The following is a 24152-nucleotide window of genomic DNA, read 5'->3' on the forward strand; positions in this document are numbered from 1 at the left end:
CTTGTCTCCAGTCTTCTCTTAACATCGGTGTACAGTACATGATTGGAAGGAAAATAGTTGGACCAAGTTTCACATGAAAGCCTTCATTGACATGAATAGTATTAAGTATTTAGTATAGGAATGGTGGTGGAATAGTGGGCCATAATGTGCACATAACTGGTAAGCAGAAGGTTGCTGGTTCGATCCCCACAGCCACCACCATTGTGTCCTTGAGCAAGTCACTAAACTCCAGGTTGCTCCGGGGGGATTGTCCCTGTTATAAGTGCACTGTAAGTCGCTTTGGATAAAAGCATCTGCCAAATGCATAAATGTAAATGAATATTTACACATACATATTTGTACGTGCACATACCCACACTCAGTTGCATCATGCCCCACCATCAAAACCGCCCTTAAATCTAGAAATATCCTAAAAAATGCATTAGCAGTAGGGCACGGTCTAAACCTTTTTCGGTTAACTTTGAATGAGGGCTGTCAATAGATTGACATTTTTAATTTGCTGATTAAACACTGATTCATTAATCAAACTAATCACATACACAGTATCAATATTTAATGAGAGATCTCGCAAATAAAGATAATTTAAAGACTTAAATTACTTTATTGTGGCTGACAAGTAAAGCCCTAAATTGACATCGTAAAAAGTGGCTTTAGAAGTCAATATTTTAATATGCATGAGGTGGACTTTGTGTCGGATCTCAATGGTTTTCAGCATCTCATGCCATAGTTGATGTGTTTAAAATGCTTTGTCAAGTTCAAAGAAGTTTGAAACTTTGAAAAAACATCTGGAGACCTGCATTCTGTTGTGTTGTGTCTCTAAATACTAAAACACATCCTGTTTGAAAAAGCTCCTTATTCTTTTTTTGCCACCTACTAGCAACAGCCATACTTTTTAAACAATTGTAAATTAGTAGTATTAGTAGTAGTAGTTGTAGTAGTGCATGGTCTTGGCACATCCTCCTGTTCTTAACACAGCCACGAAAAAAGGACCTTAGTTAGGTTTGGCATGGGCTGGTGTCATAGGGAGTGTTTGGTTAGGGTTGCCTTCAGAAGATAATACAATAAAACTACAATACAGCTCAAGGCCTTTATGCTAACATTATTAAATGCATTCCTTGCGCTTGACCCATGTGAAGAGTGCTGTACATGCTCTACTCATGTACAGTACATATACTGTATAAATGATGAGTTAATATTACACTAACAATATTAGTTATGCATTATGAACTAACAATGATCAATATTCATAAATTAACATGAACTCAAAATATTGTTCATTTCTACTTTAACTAATGTCGTTAACTAATGTTAACAAATCCAATCTTATTGTAAAGTGTTACTGAAAATACCAAATACTTTACTGATTTTACTGCTCCTAAAGATGTGTACATAAAAGGTATTCTTCATACATTGATGCACAGTAATTTCTGTTTTCCCAGATTCAGTAGCTGATTACCTGCACTGTGCAAAAGATGCCATCAATTTCCATACACAATGATACTTGGAGAAAACAATAAGTTCTTTCAAGCTTTTGTTGTCATTCACAGAGAAATGCTTCAGAAAAATACACTGAGGGGCACAGAGGACATTTACTTCAAAGCTTTCTACCTCTTAAATATTAATTATCCCAAGAAGTGTTCCCGAGTGAGTGAATTTCTGCAGACTGGCAACTTGTTTATTGAAACAGACAATAAACGTGTGATTGTTATTGTTCTCTGTCTCCCTTATTGTATGTGTGTATGTGTGTTTGGGGGGTGGGGGAGTTGTAGTTTGCATTTTCAACCAATTTGGGTATATTTTAACCCAGCAGTATAGCAATTTTAACTAATACTTGAGTTCAAAAACAAAACAAAAACAAAAAAACAGTATGTTGGGTCAAACTTTTAAGACAACCCCATTGGGTCAAAACAACCCAGCATTGAGTTCGTCCATATATGACCCAGCACTGGGTTGCCAAAATGTCCCAAATTGGGTCATTTTTAACCCAGCATGGCCCACGTCATGGCCGCCAAGCCCGAGTCCCACATCACGGCTGCCAAACCAAAGTTCCTCATCATGGTTGCTGAGCTAGCGTCATCTTTTGCCCCGGATCCTGAGTCTGCTCCATGCCATGTCTTAGCCAAGCTTCAGTCTGCTCCATGCAATGTCTCAGGCTCACCTCTGGTCAACGAGCCAATGGCCACGTCTGCCACGGCCAACGAACCAGAGTTGCAAACCTCGTCCATTCCAGAGCCATCTCTCACTGTGGTATTTGAGTTGGAAATGGTTCCCGCCCTTGTGCCCACCCTGAGTTCTCTTGATCAGACATTTCCCCCAAGCCACTGGCTCGATCATCTGAGATATCCCAGACATGGAGAACTTTCAAACCTCTGACCCTCCGAGCCCTCGACTTGGCCTTGGCCTGTCGATCCCTTGTCATCACCTTGGCTCTACGTTCCCTCTGACCACCGTGGCCCTTCAGCATTTCGGCCCCTCTTCCCTCCAGCTCCTCCTTGGTCTGTTGGTCACCTGGCTCCACCTTGGAGGCCTCCGCCTCAGACTTCCGATCACCCAGCTCCGCCTTGCTCCTCCGAACCTCCGGTGCTGCCTTGGTCCTCCCTGCCTCTGGCTCCACCCTGGCCCTTCGAGTCTTTGGCTACATTCCGGGTATTCAGTTCTCCATGGCTTCGCCCGTCGAGCCTCTCGTGGCTCCGCCCCACAAGCCTCTTATGGCTTCACCCCCATGGGCTCCACCCTGGTCTCATGCTCCACCCCATGTTTTCACCAGACCATGCCCCACACCTTGTTTCACTGTCCTGCCACGTAACCACATCAAGTCACTATACCCCCCCCAAGTTTATGCCAAGTTCATAGTCAAGTCATGTTACGTCAATTCAGCGGTGGCTTGGCTCAGCGGTTAAAGCTCTGGGTTACTGACAGAAAGGTTGGGGGTTCAAGCCCCAGCTTCATCACGATACCACTGTTGGGCCCTTGAACAAGGTCCTTGACCCTATCTGCTCCAGGGGTGCTGTTTCATGGCTGATCCTGTGCTCTGACCCCAGCTTAGTTGGGATATGTGAAAACAACTGCATTTCATTGGCTCTGAACCAGTACTTTGCACAAGGACAATAAAGTTGAATCTTAATGTTACACTACATTAACTTGATTGCATTAGGTTACACCAACACAAGTAATTTTTAAGGGTTAGATCAAGCAAGTTTTGCACATGCTAACACCACTAATACAAATCTAGCATTGATATAATATACAGTAATGTAATTTAGTACATAATGTTTTTATTTGTGACAACTGAAACGCAACGAAATGATAAAAAAGGCCAAGATGCTACAATAACTTTTTTATTCATAAAATGTGAGTCAAGGAAAGATTATAGCTCTGCTATAACAATAAAAACACATTTTCTTTTGAAAAGGATGTTCTACTCAATTCTCTGCCCTAGGATCCATGAATAATGGCAGTACACACTTTATTGTTCATAAAAGAATACTTCCGATAAACTAATCTTCTCTTTTTCTTCTCTTCTGCTTTCTTGCATCCCTCTAATTAAAAACACAAAAGTCTGCAGCCCACGAGCCGTGTGTGCATAATACAAGCGAGTGAGTGATATGTGTCCTATCAGCAGTTTGTAATGAAAAACTGCTGTCGCCATAGAAACAGAGGATGGGGTGGAGTTTGTTGAGGATGTAATATCAGGCATATGATTAAGTAAACAAGATACACTGTATGATCTACATGCTAGCACATAGAAACAGCCTTCATTACAGTTATACACATCTCTGGTGAGGTTACGGTATATTATTTTCAGCAGAACAGCAGGTAAAACTAAACCTAATTACATAAACTTTACTGTATAGACATATAACAGGAAATGACTGTATCATATGAGTTTATATTTATAGTCGGTTTTCTCTAACAGTCTTAATAATAGTCACAGAGGCAGTATTTTTTTAATTGAAAGCTGTGTTGTGAGGTAATGCAGTAACACAGTAGAAGGTCAGGAACACATTCACCCACAGAACTCTAATAGGAACTCACTAAACCTGGCAAGAAATCTGCCGTTCTCGTTGGGATTTAAACATCCATCCATCCATCCATCCATCTTCAACCGCTTATCCAAAGTCGGGTCGCGGGGGCAGCTGCTCCAGCAGGGGGCCCCAAACTTCCCTATCCCGAGCCACATTAACCAGCTCTGACTGGGGGACCCCGAGGCGTTCCCAGGCCAGTGTGGAGATGTAATCTCTCCACCTAATCCTGGGTCTTCCCCGAGGCCTCCTCCCAGCTGGACGTGCCTGAAACACCTCCCTAGGGAGGCGGCCTGGGGGCAGCCTTACCAGATGCCCAAACCACCTCAACTGACTCCTTTCGACGCAAAGGAGCAGCAGCTCTACTCCGAGCTCCTCACGGATGACTGAGCTCCTCACCCTATCTCTAAGGGAGAAGCCCGCCACCCTTCTGAGGAAGCCCATTTCGGCCGCTTGTACTCGCGACCTAGTTCTTTCGGTCATGACCCAGCCTTCATGACCATAGGTGAGGGTAGGAACAAAGATTGACCGGTAGATCGAGAGCTTTGCCTTTCGGCTCAGCTCTCGTTTCGTGACAACGGTGCGATAGAGCGAGTGCAATACCGCCCCCGCTGCCCCGATTCTCCGGCCAACCTCCCGCTCCATTGTCCCCTCACTCGTGAACAAGACCCCGAGGTACTTGAACTCCTTCACTTGGGGCAAAACCTCCTTCCCTACCTGGAGTACCCACTTTTATTTAACAGGATTTAAACAGTCACACTTAAACCTCTGAACATCAGGTGAATACAAATGAAGTTTATCCTGACTTGCCTGAGGTCTTCTATACATTCCTGTGATAATACCATGTCCCCAAAAGTTTTTTTTAAGTCTACAAGGTGCTTCAACGAATACCATGGTGTTATCATGGTACATGAAAAAAAGAAATAGCACAGTTATGCTACTCCAAGGCATTTCAAAGAATACCATGATAAACCTCGTCTATTTTTAGATGTATAAATACATTATAAGTTAATACCAGCGTCCAATTGAGCTGTATTCAATTTTCTGCCTGTATATCAGAAGCAGGTGTGCAATCAAACCTCTTTCCCCCTGCGTGTGTGAAAATGTGTGTGTTTGTGATTTCCCATGGGGTGGTCCCAGCCTGAGAGAAGCTCAGGTAAAGGCAAGCGAAGAGCAGATGCCCTGCGGCCCCCTGGGATGGCTTTGGAGGACCCTGACTGTGAGACTCAGGTGTCTTAGTCCCACTGCAGCTATCGCCAGCTGCTCATGCCATAAGACCCTTTTGCACACTGCAGTGAAAGCCCTCCACCGACATCACACCACCCTGTGTCGCCAGCACCACCTGCCCAGCTGCAAGGACGAGATGTGAAACTGGCAGATAAAAGGTTTTAATTTGCTAATAACAATGCAGGTTTGAACGACAGATTTGCTGAAAGTTTAGGGAAATTCATGTCCATGTCCATTGTGTGCTATGGCTCTATAAAGTACACTTGAAAAACACTTCAGCCAGATTATAATGTAAGAATTACATCAGATAATTAGATAACAGAATGTCAAACCGAGAGGCATTTATTTGAAAGAAAGACAGCACAAGGCCACTTTTCAGGCAAGCTTGTTAGGTTTGAGATTATGAGACAATGGATATACTGTTTAGTGAAACTAGTTGAAAGTTAATGTGCTGAACACCTGCCAAAACCTGAGGAGCGGAGAACTGACATCATACGTCCACTAAAAATCACCAAAATTCAAGTTGATTAAAAGTCATTGACAAAAAATGGCCCAGATAAGTGATGTTAGATCTATTTTATTTGCTGATGCCACTTGGTATGAATTTAGAGTAAACTCTGAAATAAGGTTATATTTGTTAACATTAGTTAACAACATTAATTAACATGAACAATCAATGAACAATACTTTTTCAGCATTTAATAATCTTGGTTAATGTTAATGTTAACTTTTGTTAATGCACTATGAACAAACCTGAACTAAAATGAACAATTGTATTTTTAATAACTAACATTAAGGAAGAAAAAAAATATATTGGTCATTGTTAGTTCATGATACCTAATCCATTTACTAATGTTAACAAATGCAACCTTTTATAAAGTGCTACCATATTTGGTCTCTTAGCATATTTAGGCCATTGTACTTAAGGAACACCAACTTTTCACAATCCAATAAATGGATTGTGTATATAAAAACAAGTCCAACACAGCATTTTTTTTCATTAACTATCCTGTTTCAGGAGTTTTGAGGAAAAGAGCAGAGAAGAGAAGATAAAAGAGACAAGAAGAGAAGAAATGAGAAGACGAGAAGAGAGTAGATGAGGAATGAGTACAGAACAGAAGAGATGAGATGAGGAAAGAAGAGATGAAACAAGCACAGAAGAGAAGATGAGACAAGCAAAGAGAAGAGAAGCGAGACGAGACAAGACAGAGGCGAGAAATGATGAATCGAGACAAGTAGAGATGAGAAGAGAAAAGTAAAGCAGAGACCAGAAGAAAAGAGAAAAGAGTAGAAGAGAGAACAGTAAAAAAGAGAAGAGATGAGAAAAGAGACAAGAAGAGAAGAGAAAAGAGAAGAGGCAAAACTAGAAGAGATGAGACAAAGGAGTAGAGAGGAGATGAGTAAAAGAGAAGAGTCGAGACTAGAGGAAACAAGAAGAGAAGAGACAAATTGAAAAATGTAAAATTGACAAGTGAAGAGACAGAAAAGGTACAGAAGAGGTGAGACGAGTGAAGAAAAGAAGAGCCAAGATGAGAACAGAGGAGAAGGATCGAGACAAGTGGAAATGAGTAGAGAAGAGACAAGAAGAGAAGAAACAAGAAAGATGAGAAGAGATGAAAGGAGTACAGAAGAGAGGAGAAGAGACGAGTACAGAAGAGAAGAGACTAGATGAGATGAGAATAGATTAAACAAGTACAGAAGAGAAGACAAGACGAGCAAAGAGAAGAGCGAGACATGAGAAGAAGAGACGGGAGAGAAGACAATAGAAGAGAACAGAAGAGACAAGATGAAAGGAGACAAGAAGAGATGAGAAGAGACAAAACAAGTACAGAAGAGAAGACGAGATGAGCAAAGAGCAGAGACGGGAGAGAAGACAATAGAAGAGAACAGAAGAAGCATGAGAGAAGAAGAGATATGAGACAAGACAGAGGCGAGAAGTGATGAATCGAGACAAGTAGAGATGAGAAGAGAAGAGTAAAGCAGAGACCAGAAGTAAAGAAAAGAGACAAGAAGAGACCAGAGTAGAGTAGAAGCGATGAAATGAGTACAGAAGAGAAGAGATGAAACGAGAAGAGAGGAGAAGAGACAAGCCAAGACAAGAACAGAGAACTTTAAGAGAGAGGACAAGAAGAGGATCAAACGAAAGGAGTAGAGAGGAGATGAGTAAAAAGAGAAGCAATGAGAGGAGAAGAGATAAGTAAAGAAGAGAAGAGACAAGTGGAGAACAGAAGAGACAAGAGAGAGAGAGAGAAGAGACAAGTAGAGATGAAAAGAGAGTAACATGTATCAGTCTCCTTTCGCTTGGCTGCCCAAACAGGATCTGACAGTGTTTATGTGTCTTAGTTCAGACGTGGTGAATTATTAAAAAGCGCAGCAACGGCAGGGGAAAGAACCAGCCAGTGAATATCACTGTCAGCCCATACACAGATTACTGTGTGTATGAGGGCATATTTTAAAATCACACAAATAGCTGCTCTACACTGCTGCTCCATACAGCTTGACATGAATTAGCATTTTTCCCTCTGAGCTTGTGCGTTTGAGCATGTAGCGAATGTTGGCTAGCGGTTCAGAAAGAGCATATGGCGACTGTAACCACCACATGTCACCTCCCAGATCATCTGATAACCTCTCGTTATGATGCAAAAGCTAGCTCATATCTTAACTTACATCTCTTGAAAAAAAATCAACCCACATCAGTGTGCTAAGACGAGCCTGATCTCATACATTTTGTTTTAATAAAAACTTGATTGTGCCGCTGATCGCGATACATCGCGATGTCCACTGTGTGCCAACAAAAGTGATTTAAATGCGCTCCCAAACAGATGATGATTTTAAGGTTAATGCTCTTTCAAGTTTATAATCAACCTTTAACCTTAACCTAACCAATAGTGTCAGAAAAAGCAAATGTGAGATTGCTGAAGCAATCGTGTCATTTTGAGGTGCTTCTATGACACTTTCGGCTCACGTCTCAACTTGCGTGCTCTTTAGGACTCTTACCCCTGTCCTTTACATCACAAGTGCAACACTCTATCAGTTGAGCTACTGCGCAATCTGATCGCATTCGAACAAGCTTGCAAATGCAGTTGGATATGTGGTGCAAATGTTAAATGAAGAATTTCATTACATTGCATTTACATTTATGCATTTGGCAGATGCTTTTATCCAAAGTGACTTGGGTAAACGTCTGCACTTATATAGCACCTTTTTAACCTTAACGGTATTCAAAGCACTTTACACTGTGACTCATTCACCCATTCATACACCAATGGCAGCAGAGCTGCTATGTAAGGCGCTAGCCTGCCATTGGGAGCAACTTTGGGTTCAGTGTCTTGCCCAAGGACACTTCGGCATGTGGAGTCATGTGGGCCGGGATTCAAACCACCAACGCTGCAATTAGTAGCCGACCCGCTCTACCACCTGAGCAACAGTGCACTTATTACAGGGACAATCCCCCTGGAGCAACCTGGAGTTAAGTGCCTTGCTCAAAGACACAATGGCGGTGGCTGTGGGGATCGAACCAGCAACCTTCTGATTACCAGTTATGTGCTTTAGCCCACTACGCCAGCACCACTCACACCAGATTTAAATATTGGATTTAAGATTCTAGGCTACAAATCAAATAGCCAAAGCAAATTTGTGGCATTAGCCGTGTCAACTTGTTTAGTACAAAATGGTCAGGATTTCTTGCTTCCGTTGAATCACACAAGTTTCTCAGTGGAGCATTCACAAATCATGCTGGGATAACATGGATCATCAGTTTTGCATAAACCTTTCACTCAAACCGTTATGCTTATTATACTGAATGCATCGTTTAACAAAAAATGCATCGTCCCAGCAATTAACAAGGAAAATGAAAACTGGCACTCCATGTCAAAAACGTTGCCGAGTGAATGTTGACTGAAACTAAAATACTGCCTAACATCTCCTTTTGTGTTCCACAGAAGAAAGAAAGTCAAAGAGGTTTGGAATGAAATGAGGGCGAGTAACTGATGACAGAATGTTCATTTTTGGGTGAACCATCCTTTTAAATAGACAACTGACAGAGTGAAAAGTGTTCACTCTAAAGAGTTTTCAACTATACAGCTCATAGTTGAAGAAACTCAGAGAGAGTTTCACACACACATCGGTTGACCATGTGATTGGACTAGATGTGATTGGTAATAAGTGGACCCCTGCGAATGAGTGTAGATTGTGTGTGTGTGTGTGTTGAAGTTGTGTGGACTGACCCTCTCAAAACGAGGGCTGATTGGAGTGCAGCTGCTTTGTCAGGCGAGGTAATTAAGTTGAAGTCGCAGAGTGAAGCGAGACGAAGATTATCGCTCTCCTCTCAATCGTGTCAAGAGGACAAATCCAATTCCGTCTCTCGTTTCTCAATTTTACTCTCATTGTTCTCTCCCCGTTAGAAGTATAGTCAGCCTCAGCTAACGGAATTTATTCATATTTACATTCAAGTAAAACTCACTCGGTGTTCATGCAACAAGTGAACAAAAATCTTCCTTTCTTTTTTAGTTCACTCTATCATTTACGTTAAAAACACAAGTCTATACTTAAAGCTGATGAAATTTCTACGCCACTAGCACTACCGAATGGAATTACAAAAATGAACAATATTTTGAAACAGCTTTCTCAACGCACCCTCCGTTTGCCATTGGTCGTGCTAACAGATAGTCCCGCCCCAAACTCAAGAGTTAATGTAGTCTTGTTGGGTCTAGATGTGTCGCTCACAACAAGCAGAGTATTGCGGTCAAAATAAATATTTCAGGTTCAATACAAGTTAAGCTCAATCGACAGCATTTGTGGCATAATGTTGATTAACACAAAAATACATTTGGACTTGTTTCTCGTTTTCTCAAACAAGGCAGCGACACCATCGAGAAGTATACTGAGGTTTCTGCAGTCTCACCCAGATTTTCAATTGGGGAGACATTGCGTTAAAAGACTGTTATCGTTTGGACTCAACAAGCCTGTGAAATCCTGTTTGCCTGGAGGCAGATGTGAACTATCCCTGATGGAATTCATTGATTATGCCTTGAGGCTCACATTCTCTCCGTACCCTGTGGGGTATGACATTAATCCCTTACCGCTGTCAGCGCTCATGCCTGCCTCGGACCACGAGCCATTGCCCATGCCTGCCACATCCTCGAGCCAGTGCACAGTCACGAGTCGGCACCTAAAGCCTCGATCGTCCCAGAGCCAGAAACTGAAGCCTCAACTGTCACAAAGCCGGCGCCTGAAGCCTCGACCGTCCCAGATCCAGCGCCTGAAGCCTCGATTGTCCCAGAGCCGGCGCCTGAAGCCTCGACCGTCCCAGATCCAGCGCCTGAAGCCTCGACCGTCCCAGAGCCGGCGCCAGAAGCCTGGATCGTCCCAGGGCAAGTGCCTGAAGCCTCGACCGTCCCAGAGCCGACGCCTGAAGCTTCGACCGTCCCAGGGCAAGTGCCTGAAGCCTCGACCGTCCCAGAGCCGACGCCTGAAGCCTCGACCATCCCAGAGCCAGCACCTGAAGCTTCGACCATCCCAGATCCAGTGCCTGAAGACTCGACCATCCCAGAGCCAGCGCCTGAATCCTCGACTGTCCCAGATCCAGCTCCTGAAGCCTCGATTGTCCCAGAGCCGGCGCCTGAAGCCTCGACCATCCCAGAGCCAGCGCCTGAAGCCTCAACCGTCCCAGAGCCAGTGGCCCCGGCCACAGAAGCCATTCCCACATCAGTGCTTCCAGCCATCCAGAAGAAGAGGAGGAGTAGGAGTTTTTAGTAAAAAGCCTGCATCTCAATATTTTTTCTCTCGCCTCATTCCTGCAATCTTTACAGTCACACAAATTTGAACACAGCGAGATTGTGAGACACCAGTGCCACGTAGGAGGTTATGAATCTGTTGGCAGCAACTCTCAAATAAGCACGCTCTCTCTGGGATGGCGAGGGTCAACAGTGCTAGACAGTGCAGAGAGCTGTCATTTACCCATGGGTTTGAGTCCCAACAAATAGCCAATTCATTAACACCACTGTTTTTTTGATACCAAACAAGAACCCTTCAAAAATGTGTAACCCAACCTGCGCAGTAGGCCTACCCATTGCTTTTTGTGTAAATAGAACTGTGTATGTCTGTTTGTGTGTGATTGAAGTACCTTTATAGGTTTCTTGCGTGATCCTTCATTGTTTTCCGCCTCCTCATGCTCTTTGCTTCCCTGAGGCAAGTTGGAATAGTTGGCGAGGCTGCTGAGGAGAGACGATACCATGGGACTTGTGTCCATCTCCTCCTGCACAATACAAACACACATTTAGAACAAAAGTTGTGATATTTAAAACAACATTAATTAAAAGCAGAACAACAAATACTACCATAATGTAGAAATACTTTACAATTTAAATAATATATCATTCGGTTTATCGCATTAGAGTAATGAGAGTGAGATACATTTTTGCATTTCCATTTTTTTGCAAGACTAAATATTGGGAGTACTTTTAGTACTTTTTAATCCTGGTATGTTTGTAAATGGAATTGTGTATAATATGTTTGATATTCTGTGCATCTTGTGAACATGTATTATGCAACAATATGGTATTATAAAGTCATATGTGACGAGGAGGGCGTGGCCGGGCCGTAACAATGGACGCCCGGCCACGCCCTCCTCCGTCACATATGACTTTATAATACTATGTTGTTTTTAGATGACCACGGTTAAATGATATAAATGTATTCTTGATTCTGGAAACACGCTTAGGTTACAACAGGGCTAAAGGCCGCCTGGGGTAAAAGACACATTTGACACATTACTCCCAAATACACTAAACAGAAACAAAAACTACCACAGCACTTTCTAAACACCTGTTTATCACTATGCACTGAAAAACTTATCTGATCCATGAGATCATTGTGTGCACTGACTAAAGTTTCATTTTAAGGTCATTTGAGGTAATATTTAACAATTTTTACAATGTTGCAAATGTATGTAGCTAATACAAATCCTGATGATCACATTTATTTTGAGATAAAACTTATTATAGGATAGTATTTGGGGTAAAAAGCCCCCATAAAACACATTGTTTTCCTTAAAGGATTAGTTCACCCAAAAATGAAAATTCTCTCATTATTCAGTTACCCTGACGCCATCCCAGATGTGTATGTCTGTCTTTCTTCAGCAGAACACAAATTAAGATTTTTAGAAGAAGGTAGAGCTCTGTCAGGTCCTTGTAAACTTAAACTTTATTCATCACAAAACTATTCGCCCAGGTTTGCGATGCAGAAAGTTCAAAGTGGGCTCACATTGGCTGATCCAATCACAACGAGACTCATTTGTTTACAGAATAATTGAGATGTTATCAAATTAAATACAAGGGGGATTTTTTGATTTATTTAGTGATTTAATGATTACATTAATAATTTCATAATTTTTGTATCAATTTAATTATTTAAATCATAATTTAAATATATAAATTTCAGCACAATTCATTTTTTTTGGTCCCTATGGTGAATATGTCCACTGCAATACAATGTGTACATGTACTTTTCTACTTTCCCAGTATGTCCGATAGACTGAAGGATTCTGGAAGATGCTGTCCATCCACCTCCAGTGTGTGCTGGGGACTTCCTGCCCTTCAAACGCTAATTATCGTTATTCATTTCTGTCGGACCAGTTTATTCGCGTAATCACTAGAGTTTGTGTGTGTGTGTGTGTGCACGTACTGAGCAATAGTTTGGGGACAAATTTGTCTCCAGTAGTGAGCTAAATCTGTCAAAATCTCACTTTGGGAACATCCCAGTAGGTTCTTAATTTTGAAAAATAATATTTAATGAAAGTAAATACTGTTGATGTTTTTTGTTTATTATAAAATAATGCTAAATGTTTTCTAATAGGGTTAAGGTTTGGGTAAATCTATAGTAAATATAATTAGCTAAGTAAACAAGTGTTTGTGTGTGTGTGTGTGTGGGTCAGGTATTGCCAACATTGTGGGGACCAAATGTCAGCACAAGGACAGTAAAACCTCAAATCTCTGAAATTGTGGGGAGCAGCCAACGGTCTTCAAGAAGGAAACAGCTTAATAACTGTAATAAATAATGTCCTAATAAATATCTAAAAATACAATAAGGTTTTGGTGCTGAGTATACATCAATGGAAAATCCCCAACATGTGTGTGTGTGTGTGTGTGTGTGTGTACCTCAAACAGGGCCATGTTCTTGCCATCATATTGCTGGTTCTTCTCGGGGTCGGTGCTGTTGATGAAAGGACTGCTCTCCTTGGGTTGTCCATCTCCTGTTAGAAAATGACAACAAATAACCAAATGTACCATCAACATGACTGCAGATGCCTCAAAACTCACAGTAACACTTTCAGAACTTTACATATTAATACTTTTCATGTGCTGGATCAGCATCCATTTTTGTTCTTGAAACAACATTCCTACCGACCAATCACTGACCTCTGATTTCAGGGGCGGGGTTAAGGTTGAGGCTATGACCAGCTGATAAGAATGTTGATCTAGGAACCTGTCCTACAAACAATGGGTGCCAAGTATGTTTTGATAGGCTTGCAGACAACAGGGAAATACAATGCAAAAACATTTAAATGAGGAAACGCTTCCCAACGTCCCAACGTCAAATTACAGTATGTGTATCTAAACTCCACAAATTTCAGCACAAATTAACCCGTTAGCTGGAAGTAGCTAATCAAATTAGACAAATGCCAACATGGACATGTTGTGTGACATGTGTTCATCCTCAAAAACCATGAAATAAAAAAATACTATAGAGAATTATGATCCAAACTACATTTAATACAGGTTCACTTTCAACAAGGATAAAGTATGGAATGTTTTATTGGATAATTGTTGGCTATCAAGAGCATGACATCAAACAATTTATGTATTTACAAAAAAGACGATAATCTAAGTAGGTAGCTGCGATGTTTGAAGATGGATATACAGGTGTGGGCTCTGTGTGATGACATGTATGTGCACAGTGAGATGGCTAATGGTGGATTCAGTCACAAGGGATTTTGGATCAGAGGGCAGCTATTTTAATGATCTGGATGACAGAGTTTGAGACAAGTGATGATTGGGTCTCATAATTTCAGTCACGACAACTCTCGGAAAGATTTAGCATGTTAATGCGGGTATGACTTTGATGGGGGTGTGGCTGAGCGACGTCTGTGGAGAGCGAGGCCGGGAGAGGAAGAGTGGTAAGGATTGACACCTGTGGGAAATGATCTCTTACAGCTGTTTTGTGTTGCAGTGAGAGCTGAAGAGGGATAAAAGGGCAGTCCAGATCGCCGGATGGGGGAGAGAGAGACGCACGCAGCCGAGATCATGTGTGGGTGCACTGGTTGCTGAAAAGCAAGCCCTGTTGTGTGTTGCATTGAAAAGTATTAAAAATGAAGACTTTTATGGCTCCTGCTTCCTCCTTCACTAAGAAAGCAAGAGACTTATCACAGACATATTGATAAGATATTGGTCTTTGTGGACTAGATCTGCTATGCTACTGCTGCAGAGCAAGTACAGAGACTTGCTACTGCTAGACAATACACAGACATACTGAGTTAAGCATGTGGACATGCTGCAGCACAATTAGACGAAATGCAAGACATGATGCATCGAGCATGTATGAACATGCTGCTGCACAAATAGACATTACAAACAATCCCTCAACAAAGCAGGGAAATGGCCAAATGAACAAATGGCATAACATTAATGAACTAAACTAGATGTGTGCCAGAGCCTGCTTGGCCAATGGCTTCAATGGCTAGTGACCTGACACATAATGTGTATCTGAACCAGGAAAGCAAAGAGATTATATAACTAGTGACTTGGATTTATGTGTGGATTTATTTAATCTAATGACCTAAGGTATAGATGTGTGCCAGCCAGATTTGGCTAAGGCGTACCTTGTTAAAGACTCACTTCTATGTGTCATGGCCAAAAGCAGACCTTAACATGCAAGCTGATAGAAGAAAAGCCCCAGCAACATATCTGAGTACATAGACAAAAAACTCTGGTAGGACATTGCAGTGAAACTTGCTTCCTAGCAAACTGAGCAATTTAAATGTTAGACAAATAGAGAGATACAAGTTGATTGGCTACCAGATTACATGTCAAAGGACAAATCAGCTTACATCATGCAAGCTGATTGGCTTAATGTGTGAAATATCCGTCCGTCCATCCATCCATCCATCCATCCATCCATCTCTCTGTCCATCTTTCTGTCTGTCTGTCTATCTATCTATCATTCCTTTGTTCACTCATGTCACTTGAAAATTATCCATGTGCAAGTACAGTTTGTCAGGATGATGTTGTTACAGCACACAGCAATATTAAATCGTCCTGCAAAGCTCTAGAGGTTTTTCCATTATAAAACATCAAACTCAAACATCTGCGGTTGATTTTCCAAGACACCGAGTGAACCAATAATGTAATTCCTTGAAACCACATTGGCTTTTTATCAGACATTAGTGTTGTTAGTAATATTACATGAATGCAACTAGTTCAAAAATCAAAGTGCTGTTTACAGGTTCCTCATCCAATTCCCATTGGATTTCCACAAAGATCACTTCTGCTATAAAATCTGACATCTGATTAGCCCTGTGATCTTATCCACCATGACTGTGATGATGTGTGCTGCCTGCTGTCATTGCTTGATTGATAGCTTCGGCCTCTAGAACATTTCAGCACGGCCTGTCAGTGACGCTGTATTGAGATAAATTATACAATACACTCAAATATTACCACTTGTGCTTACATTAAGACTGACAGTTTGTGAGGGAATGTGCCCAACAGATTTTTTTGTTGATTACAATATTGATTACAGCAATTGATTTGCTCTTGATCGCCACAGGCAATAATCTCTCTAAAGAGCAAACCTTATGTATAAAGATATGCACTAACAATGGAAGTCTTTTTTTGAGAGTAACTTGTTTTGAACCCAAAACATTCCTTTAAAACCATTCAGTTTTTAAAGAAACAACTAACAGACAGACAGAATAGACAGACGACTAGGATCCACATACTGTACCATTATCACACATGGTGCATTACACATCCATTTCAGAGTTCAAGCAGATGGTCAGGGGTCTTTAATGGGCTCTTTGGGAACTACTGTAGGCAGTATAACAAACAGTGGTACTTTAATGGACATGTTTTGTGGTAAAATGCTTTTGCTCATTCGTATTCAAACACGTAAGTGAAATTTTAAATTACTGCATCCAGTGTTCCAGGGAGAGTTCAGCCAAAAATTTAAATTCTGTCATCCTGTAGTTGCCCTTTATGTTGTAACAAACTCGTAAGACTTTCTTTCTTTCATGGAACGCAGAAAGAGTTTGAAAAGGGTTGGAATGAGTAAATTATGACAAAATTTTAATTTTTGGGTCAATTATACCTTTAACCGGCAAACAAATGCAACATTCTATCATCAAAATGAATGTTAGTGTGAATTTTAAGTCAATCTAAGACCGTGTTCCAGCTTCACAGCAGTTCACATAGCACAACATGTGCCCTAATCAGTTGAACAGCTACAAAGTAATTATAGAGAAGTGTTTTCATTAGTGGAGGTGATGCCATTCAGTTCAGCTATATGAAGCATGGCGAACTTTACCCTGAATAGAACGCTGTGTTTGTCATGGACTTTACGCCTCGTCACGGACCTGAATTAACTTGCGAAAAGTGCTGACGGAGTTAAAGAGGTGAAAATCTAAATTCTGCCATCATTTCATCATTCTTAATGACAAAAAAAGCACTATTAAAGTATCATAAAGTAGTCACTAACATAACGTAGTCACTTCACTAAAATGCAGATGATGGGAAGATAATCAGTAAATAAAAAGGCTGATTCTTAAAATCCCAAGATTGAGTCACTATTAATAAAGAGAAAGTTTGGTTTATCATGTGTTCTACAAATCAATGCAAATACTTGTAAACAGTACAAATTATGCATGTAAACAATAAACATATTGCAATATACTGTGTGTGTATATATATATATATACGTATATGTGGCAGGTCGGAGGGCGGGGCCGGGTCGTGATCATACACACCTGGTCCCTTATCAGGCTCATCAAGCCTCCGAGAGGGATAAAGGCTGATGGCAGACATGTCCGTCATGTGTGTTCGTGTCCTTGTTTTAAGTTTCTCATTAAAATATTATTTACATTGAAAAGCCGGTTCTCGCCTCCTCCTTTCCATTGATCCCTTTACACTGGTGCCGAAGCCTGGGAAGGAGGAGGGATGCCCGTTGCGGAGTCCTCAACACTGTCCTCCACCCAGGGGAGTGCCACTGCCATCCACTGGGGGAGGGAGTAGATCGACAGCCGGGACGCGGTGAACGGCCTCCGTCCGCGAGGCGAGTGGGGACTGGACTTCCCGACCGCCTGGAGCGATGGAGCCACTGCCAGGGGCGGAGGAGAGCCCTGCCATCCCCAGTAACGCAGAGGGGTCAGAGGAAGACCGCTGTCTGCAAGGGGAGGAGGGAAATGTCTCTCCGACCACCTGGAGCGGTAGGGTCTGACTCCGGTCCGCCCGGTGAGAAGCAGCTGTCGTCCGCCTGAGAGGGTGGAGGAGTGATCGAGGACCATGCTACGGTGTATCGGAGAACCGGCGAGTAGTTTTTTTTTTCTCTCTCCTCTCTCTCTCTCACTGCCGCTCTGCGTTGGCCTTTTCCCTCTCGTTTAAATTGTACAGTGTTTTTTTGGGGGTACTACACTGTTACAGGAAGTAACAGGAGAGAGAGATTGTTTACGGACATGTCCATCATGTGTGTGTTTGTGTCCTTGTTTTAAGTTGTTAATTAAAATATTATTTACATTGAAAAGCCGGTTCTCGCCTCCTCCTTTCCATTGATCCCTTTACAATATATATATATATATATACAATATAATATGGAATCTTTTTATGACATTATATTTAAAGATGGAATTTTTGCATTTTTTAAAAGCTAAAATCTGACCAAAATAATAAGCTAAACATAACTGTTTTTTTTTTTTATAATGTACCAATTTAGAATTTTCCCTGTATAATGAACAGCATTAGCTGGATGAGAATTTCTGTCATATGTAAGCAAAATGGACATTATATATGAAATATACCCAAATTAATCGGAAATTCAATCTGAATTTATTTGACTCGAGAGCTGGTATCTAATCGAATTTGGAAATCCTTATCAATGTCCAGCCCTGAAATAATGTCGTACATTTTGGTCTGTTCCTCACACAAAGATATAAGGCTTCAGAAGACTTTGAAAACAGCACACAAGTTGCATGGACTACTTTTAAGAAACTTTAAAGTTGCTTTTTTGTCATTATGGCACTTGAGAGAACCAGTCACCATTCGTTTGATTATCTCGGAAAGACTGGCCAAGATAATCTTAAAATAATTCACATTTTGTATTTCACAGAAGACAGAAAATCATATGGATGGGTTTGAAACAACCTGAACAACGTGAGAATTTGGGGGTAAATTACGAATTTAACGAATTCTAGGACAACAGCGAGTTTTGTCGTTATTGTCCAGTATTATAAATGAAAGCTTTTAGTAATATATATATATATATATTGCAGCTGTGGTTTAGAGTCAATGAGTGTGTGTACGTTTGTAAGAATGAACAGATTCTTGTTGTCAGCTTTCATTTTTCTTTCTTGCAAACCCAACTCGGCCACACAGCTGTGCTCTAGGGAAATACATGATTAAATCCAGCAAATAAATTATATTAGTAGCTCCATTTATCATCATTGGTCACGTTCGCTGCCTTTCCCAGAAAGACCTAATACTTGAGAATGGGTTCCTATATCAAAAATAAAAAATAACTATGTGCCGAACTAACGCCAGCGTCCAGTTGACAGCCCTGTCTGACCTTTTTAATATCAATCAGCATGACTGTGCAGTCCATGACAATGAAAGATTCTCATGTCATTGCCTCTAACACTGTGACACACTGTCAGGAAGGCATCAAATTTATTTAGCTGGGACAATGTTTCAAAATGACTTATTAATAGCAATGACTGTCAAAGACTAAAATCAGACTCTTGTACTATTCAGTGAATATCAGATGTACGTATATACACTGGCGGCCAAAAGTTTGGAATAATGTAAAACCAAATCTGATTTGGAAAGAAATTCAACTGATCTCAAAGTATGACTGATGTAAACGGCACCATCGCTATTCGAAAAAGTCATTTTTGATTAAATCTAGACAGCAACCATCACTCCAGCACCTTATCCTTGAGTAATCATGATAAATTGCTAATTTGGTACTAGAACATCACTTGCCATTATATCAAACACAGCTGAAAGCTATTTGGTTTTGTTAAATGAAGCTTAACGTCATGGTTACGGTTGTAACCTCCGTTCCCTGATGGAAGGAACGAGACGTTGTGTCAATTGTAGTGACACAAGGGGTCTCTTCTGAGAGCCTTGTGTACCTCTGAAATTGAAAAAAGGCCAATGTCATATTGGCAGACAGAATTTGCATATCCCGCCCCGGACATACGGGTATAAAGGGGTTTTTCACTGAAGAGCTGAGAATAATGGCGCATTAAAGTGGTAGGGATAGTGACGTGGCAAGGGGAACACAACGTCTCATTCCTTCCATCGGGGAATGGAGGTTACAACAGTAACCATGACGTTCCCCTTCTGTCACTCACTCGACGTTGTGTCGATTGAAGTGACACAAGGGGTCCCACTTCAAAACGCCATGTACTACCAGTGTTACGTGACTGCAGAGCCAGGTGCAAGCAAGCTGCTGCATGTTAGAAACAGCTGGGTTGGCTGCACGTAACCCTCTTCAACACCCCCAATAAAAGGTGTCATGTACCGCTCTTAGGTTCCCAGTACCCGAACGAGAACAGGCGACATGACTTGTATGACAGCCAGCCAGCCGCGCCTTTGCTTTCTCTATGTTTCTCGTCAGGCTATCTTAACGATATAGGTGCGTCGGGGAAGGCATCCTTTTCCGTTCCTATTTTTTCAGGGGGAAAAGGCCCTGCGGAGACCACAACCTGCCCAGACTGGGGGGAGGTAACTTGTGGCTAATACACACAGGGGTTGTCAAGCCACCCATGGACATTGTGCGGTGGTAGATCCTGCCTGACAAGGGAGAAGCTGCTACAGACACGGCGACCGGAGGCAGCGAGGACTGCCCAAGGGAGATGCTGGTCCTGCCAGCAGGGGGACCGTACCGCGGAAAATACATCACAGGGAGTTGCCTGAAGCGGGAACTATGCCTGTGGAGCCCAAGCCCAACACGGAGTACTCGACTCGTGGTGGGTCTGGCGGCAAATTCCTCCGCTGAATTCGCCGGACATAGGGCTAGGGAGGAAGAGCATCCAGGAAGCGAGAGCTTAGTGGCTAACCTGGGAAAGAATGTGCACTGGATCAACTTGAACAGCTTGTTCTCGTGAGAAAAGAAAGCCGCGACCGCAATGTTGCCATGGTATGTTCTCGCACTGAGAACATGAACCATTCATAAAACTCTGCCTGCGTGTGATCGCAGCCCAGACACGCGAGGCAGCTTTTATGATCTTCAGAAGTGGAGAGAAATCAACCGCATCCAGGAAAACTGCTGGAATGTGCCGTAGATCCAACCGCAGTGCTTATCTCCAGTAGAGGTGAGTGGAACAATGGTGAGCTCAGCTTTGCTGTTGCACAACCGCTCGGCTTTGAAGAAAAAAAATCTGTCTAACAGAGGCTCGCCCGCTCCCCTTTATACCCGTATGACATGAAAAATGGCAAAAAAGAAACAGCTTTCTCTAGAAACTCATCAGTCAATCATTGTTTTGAGGAAGGAAGGCGATACAATGCTTGAAATTACCAAAAAACTGCAGATTTCATCCAAAGGTGTAACTACAGTCTTCAAAGACAAAGTACAACTGTCTCTAACAAGGACAGAAAGAGATGTGGAAGACCAGATGTGCAACTAAACAAGAGGATAAGTACATCAGAGTCTCTAGTTTGAGAAATAGATGCCTCACATGTCCTCCGCTGACAGCTTCATTGAATTCTACCCGCTAAACACCAGTTTCATGTACAACAGTAAAGAGAAGACTCAGGGGTGCAGGACTTATGGGAAGAACTGCAAAGAAAAAGCAAATTTTGAAACAGAAAAACAAAAATAAAAGTTTAGAGAATTTTTTCAATTTCCAATTATCTGTTGTTCAATGTCTGTGTTTCTTTGCCCACTCAAACATTCTCATTTTGTTTTTCTGTTTCAAAAGTGTCTTTTCTTTGCAATTCGTCCCATAAGTCCTCCTGAGTCTTCTCTTTACTGTTGTACATGAAACTAGTGTTTGAGCAGGTAGAATTCAATGAAGCTGTCAGCGGAGGACATGTGAGGCGTCTATTTCTCAAACTAGAGACTCTGATGTACTTATCCTCTTGTTTAGTTGCACATCTGGTCTTCCACATCTCTTTCTGTCCTTGTTAGAGACAGTTGTGCTTTGTCTTTGAAGACTGTAGTTACACCTTTGGATGAAATCGTAATTGTTTTGGCAATTTCAAGCATTGTATCGCCTTCATTCCTCAAAACAATGATTGACTGATGAGTTTCTAGAGAAAGTTGTTTCTTTTGAGCCATTTTTTATCTAATATTGACCTTAAGACATGTCAGTCTATTGCATACTGTGGCAACTCAAAAACAAACACAAAAACAATGTTCAGCTTCATTTAATGAACCAAATAGCTTTCAACTGTGTTTGATATAATGGCGAGTGATTTTCTAGAACCAAATGATCAATGTATCATGATTACTCAAGGATAAGGTGTTGGAGTGATGCTGCTGTCTAGATTTGATCAAAAATGACTTTTTTCAAATACTGATGGTGCTGTTTTTTTACATCAGTAATGTCCTGATTATACTTTGTGATCAGTTGAATGTCAACTTTGGTGAATTAAAGTACCAAATGCCTTCTGAAACAGCAAAATCTGTACATTATTCCAAACTTGTGGCCACCAGTGTAGGTATAGCAAAATGATTCTACAACAACAGGTTGCTACATGAGAAAACTGCTAAAAGACGTATAAAATATGTAAACTCTGGTTTGACGCTTTATATGCAGCATCTTCTTCTCTAGGTGTGCAGTTCTTGGTTAGAATAAGCTGCAACATAGCCAAAAGTCTGGCCAGACAAAAGTAGAGTAAACAAAGCACAGACACATTGACAAAGGCGCTCACCTTTCCTGCTAAGATCAACAAAGCCTTGCAGCAGGAATGACCTCTCCATAGCAGGATCATATCTTGCATCTTCATCATGAGGTTTTCTATCATTCTCCGAGTAGACTACTTACATCGCAGGGGCTCCGCAAAGCGACGGCACACACAGAGCGCAGCAGTCCTTCCATCTGTTGCCCTTGACTGCTGTTCCCAAACCAGTTTGATATTTTCTCTCATTATGTTTGGTGAGCCACAGAGATGCAATCTTCCTAGAGGAGCATTAATGCACAAATCTGTCCAAAAGTCTCTGTGGTTCACACAGTAATGTTCAGAGCTACAGTGTTAATAAGGTATAGCGAAGTGGTGACCAGCCGTGGAGGACAGCATGTGTTTGAAGGGATGTTGACGTGTGCCGATAGATCGATGTTTTATTAGAGAAGAGGTTTTATGTAATGGGTAAGGTGATTCGAGTATGTCACGCTAGGAACATGTCATGATATTGAAGGGCAGTGAATTCTGACTGCGTTCGTGGTCTAAGAGAAGTATTTTAGAGATGTTTTTAGTGGCCAATGCGCAGGTAATGATTCGAAACACCGAATTGGTTGAAACCTGCAGTGCTGGGGAGTAGATAACTAAAAGTAGCTATGTTAGATTTTTTTAGTAGAGAGTAGAGAACGAAATTACCAAACAATAAACACTCTTTAAAGCGTTCTCGCTATCATATGTATCACTTGAAAGTCTGATTCATTTTAGTGAATCGAATGGTTTACGTAAATGCACCGGATCAAATGGACATTAGTCATGCTACAGTACTTAAAATTACGAGTAACTTGACAGGCTTCGGTTTTAAAGATCCCATTAAATCGGATGACGATCACGGTTTTCTTTCCAGTGTTGACTCATATTGAAACAGCAAGCTAGGATGGGGCATATCAAACAGCTCAACCCCTTATCAATTTGGAACAGCCAGTAAGGTTTAGTTTACATCAAAGGCATGAATTATGATTTGCAACTTGCTAGTGGGATATAGCTAATATTGGAGGGAGGGATATTTTGATTCTAGAGCGCATTTGATTGGACAAGAATCACTGCAACATGAGTCTTCGATATTTTAGGTCCATTTAAACAGAAGAGAAAGGCTGTACATTTTAAATGCGTATATTGGGGATTCTTCCAATTTTAGCTCCATGTCTCAAGGGGTTGATTTTTATCATGTCTCAAGGGGTTGATCTATTATTTATAGATTTCACTGTTGTAGTCTAGTCCCAGACCCATACTTTCACTATGAAAATTCCCAAAAAGTGTAAAAATACAAATGATTACAGGTTAAAACTATAAGAACAATACCATTTCAACATTTAATGAGTAAAAAGGCGACTTTCCCAAACGACCAAGCGTTTTTGCCTCTAATAAATTCAATTCAAAAGTTAGTGTATGTGGCAGGGCGGAGGGCGGGGCCAGGTTGTGATTATACACACCCAGTCCTTTATCAGGCTCATCAAGCCTCCGAGAGGGATAAAGGCCGACTGCGGAGGATTGTGTGGGAGAGAGAGATAGTTTATGGACATGTCCGTCATGTGTGTGTTTGTGTCTAAGTTTTATATTAAAACTATTATTTATATTGTCAAGCCGGTTCTCGCCTCCTCCTTTCCATTGACTGCTTTACACTGGTGCCAAAGCCCGGGAAGGAGGAGGGATGCCCATCGCGGAGTCCTCGACACTGCCGTCCACCCAGGGAAGCGCCGCTGCCATCCACTGGGGGAGGGAGTAGACCGACCGC

General features: G+C 41.6%; 1 protein-coding gene across 1 annotated transcript in view; it reads right to left on the minus strand.

Moving 5' to 3' along the window:
- Window positions 1-24152, minus strand: part of LOC127653910 (solute carrier family 12 member 5-like) — a 190496-nt gene that overhangs the window by 52086 nt on the left and 114258 nt on the right. The window contains exons 2-3 of the mRNA XM_052140760.1: window positions 13406-13500; window positions 11374-11505 (exon numbers count right to left, since the gene is read on the minus strand). Of these exons, the coding sequence (XP_051996720.1) occupies window positions 11374-11505; window positions 13406-13500 (227 nt within the window). The remainder of the gene's footprint in view (window positions 1-11373; window positions 11506-13405; window positions 13501-24152) is intronic.

The sequence above is a fragment of the Xyrauchen texanus genome, chromosome 13 (assembly GCF_025860055.1).
Source record: "Xyrauchen texanus isolate HMW12.3.18 chromosome 13, RBS_HiC_50CHRs, whole genome shotgun sequence".
NCBI lineage: Eukaryota > Metazoa > Chordata > Actinopteri > Cypriniformes > Catostomidae > Xyrauchen > Xyrauchen texanus.